The sequence below is a fragment of the Opisthorchis viverrini genome (genome assembly GCF_000715545.1).
Source record: "Opisthorchis viverrini unplaced genomic scaffold opera_v5_144, whole genome shotgun sequence".
Taxonomy (NCBI): Eukaryota; Metazoa; Platyhelminthes; class Trematoda; order Opisthorchiida; family Opisthorchiidae; genus Opisthorchis; species Opisthorchis viverrini.
The window spans coordinates 1,026,383-1,029,545 of NW_008751800.1; the positions used below are offsets into that span (position 1 = coordinate 1,026,383).

At 45.7% G+C, this 3,163-nt stretch overlaps 1 protein-coding gene across 1 annotated transcript; it reads left to right on the forward strand.

Moving 5' to 3' along the window:
• Window positions 1-1,417: 1,417 nt before the first annotated feature.
• T265_06734 (hypothetical protein) lies at window positions 1,418-2,848 on the forward strand (the record flags this gene model as incomplete). The annotated part of the gene is made up of 1 exon (XM_009172071.1): window positions 1,418-2,848. One exon carries the CDS (start codon window positions 1,418-1,420, stop codon window positions 2,846-2,848), a length of 1,431 nt encoding a protein of 476 aa, XP_009170335.1.
• Between the last annotated feature and the right edge of the window lie 315 nt (window positions 2,849-3,163).

Sequence of the window (3,163 nt, forward strand, 5' to 3'; positions counted from 1 at the left end):
GCGATATTTACTTCTCGAAGGACGTTAGTGCTGGGCTGAGAACCGAAATAATCTGACCAGGAGTTCTCGCGCAACCACCCCAGCCCTTTAGGCACATCCACATGTAGCATCCCAACTTGATGCGATATTTAATTCTCCTGAACACTAAAAGAGATTACTGTGGCGACACTGTTGTAAGCAACTTGTGGTAGCTTGCTCATTTCAGACTTAGGTTCAGAGAACTTTGCTTCGCTCCGTGTGTGGTTTTCTATGTTCATTCTTCATCCTACAGACTTGTCCGAAAAACCGCATCGTCAGGTGATATTCTCGCCCATCGCGTAATGTCGCTTGTGGTTTTTCGGCTTTCCTTGGTTGTCCATCGCACTATGTACAAGATGCTCTTAAGTACAAAATCTCATGACATCAGAATCAAGTGCAAACCTGCCTGGCGTGACGCATCGGAATCCTCATACCTCGTTCTATATTGTAAACAGTGCAACTTAGTAGTTCAATTAGACGAACAGATTCCTTTAAGTAAGCTTACGTGGACTGCGGTAGCAGAGTTTCAACCCGATGCATCGCGATTTCTGAGAAGTAAACTTTTGTGTCAGCCCCTGCTTTTCTATTTAACCATTGAATAAAAACTGATCCATCTGTGTTCACAGACACAGGATTCTGATTTTACCACTGAAACTTTCTGTTTGAGGCACTGTCTCTTAATCCCAACACTGATTGTGTAGCCGGAGTGACAGTCACCTTGGGGTGACTTTTTTTGATGAATTCAAAAGAGTACATCTGTCCTATGGTAATAAGCTTCCCAAGACGAACATCAGAGGATTTCCCAAGGTCCTGCCGTATGAAACTGAGAGATTTGTACCGTTCAGTGGTATACGAGCTACTTCCTGCGCTCTGCAAAACAATAAAACACATACTTACAAAATAGGCACTTGACTCAGGCGTCGAATTAAACTGTTTTGACTGTCTCTGCCAATGCATCATCAATCAATCCCCACTCCCTGATTGGTTGATGCCCTTTTGCACGAGGCGATCCTCTGCGGCAACGTTGATTGGTCCGCCTCTTCTTCGGATCATCTGCTAGGTTCGTGGAACAGGGGGAGAAAATTTCCGGGTGGTGGGTCAGAGTGGGATGACAGAGATGAAAGTGGTAGGTCGCTGTGCCGCCCCTAGAGTAGAATCACATCACTCGGCCAGACATAAGGCAACTTCATGCTTTAAAACAGCCATAATATCAGTGGTTAGATTCACACCTAGTTTGGATCTATTGGAGTTCCGGCCTGATTAGCCCATAGCCTCCATCATGACGACGCTACCTTTATTAAACTCACATCTACTGCCTAGTTCCCAACCTGTTGGCCTGTTTGACGTTAACGCATTCACCCAGACCGCGTCAGATATTGTACCATATCGTACTATTCCCATGGATTTGATCGCTGCAATATCTGATCAGACAACGATTGCGCAACATTTGGTCCGTCCTATAGTCAACAAGCAAGCTACTATGCTCACGTATACCGAAGAACAGGGTAACCAAACAGAACACTATTCCACAGTTCCACGATCAGCTTCAATCCATTCGACACCAAATGCCATACCCAATCCGGTACAAAGTCACATCAGCATGTTTTACTCCCGTCGAGTGGAAACACGGCGAGCAACAATTGCCAAAACATTGCGCGAGGTCGTTCACATCGCACAGGAAATCCTTCATGAAGTGGAGTTGCAAGAGCCCCGTTTCATTAGCACACTAAAGCTGATACACTCAAATCAACTAATCGAGCCAGGTCAAACAACTTCGTCTTTTTGTGATGACAACGGAAATCGCCACACAAGTACATCCTCCGTGGGTACATACGACGGTTTGCGTGTGCTCTCACCTAATCGATTTGAGGTGGCACTGTTCCTCAACCAGATGGGTGTGTTTAACTTTGTAGATGACGGGAGTGTTCCGGGAGGAGCGGTGCTGAAGCTGTCCGATGGCCGAAAACGTTCAATGTCCCTGTGGGTTGAATTCATCACGGCTTCTGGCTATTTGTCGGCTAGGAAGATTCGGGCTCGATTCCACAGCCTGGTCGGTCAAGCGATTCAGAAGTGCAGCTATCGAGGCATTTTGCGTTTGTTGGGTCATACTAGTGAGGTGCGTATTTGCATCCGGGAGCGTTACATTCTTCAAATCACACCGGCATTTCGCTGCAGCGGTTTGTGGCCAAGGTCAGCAAGTCACTGGCCAGCGAGCAATCAGATTATGAATAGCCAAAACGGATTAAACTTTATGAGCCAATCCATCTCGTCCGTGCTTTGGCCTTCACCACAATTGGTAAACGAAGTGAAAAGGGAAGGCTTTTGTCTTTTGAGTCAGGAGTCTGTCTACACAAAAGACAAGCAAGCATCTGCGGAAGGCGACGCATGGTTGTTAGATTTTCACGACGCTGAGGAACGTCTTTTTGCTGGCGGTGCACGAAAGCAGTGCTTGAACATACTCAAAACCCTGGCTGATCAACATCTGACTGGAATAAATCATGGACCCGGAAGAGGTTCAAGTGAGTCAACTGCATTCACCCTTAATGGACCTACTGTTACTGAGTATGATTTGAGGACGCTAGTTCTACATGAATGTGAAAAACATCCCAGGGACGAGGAATGGACAATATATACCCTGGCTGACCGACTTAATGGAGTTCTCTTACAGTTGATCTCGTGTTTACAGCACCGTCGATGCCCTCACTATTTCTTACCGCAACTGGACATATTTCGAGGACATTCCTACGCTGGAATGGACATCACTGCACGCCAGGCATGGTGTTTGCTGAGGGATTTGCTCACCTGCCCTAGAGCTTTGGAAAGACTCTGAAATTTTTGATAGTTTGGGTCATGCCGATTTGTCTTTCACAACCCAGCGCGTCTAACACTTTCAGTTTATTACAAAAAATGTACAGGAACTGGTTTAGAACAAGTGAGCGTTTCTGTTTGTTGTTCCTCTCCTAATGGAAATTTTGCCCGGTCACGCCTAGACGGAATAAGTTATTTGTTTGAGAACGATTTAACAGGTTTCAGCTAAGCCTGGGTCATGACTAGTAGATTAGTAGATTAACTCGGCGCTAGAAGCTACACCAGTTAATATATGAACAAAAATTCCTGAGGAAGGATTTGTTGACTCATGAACAAA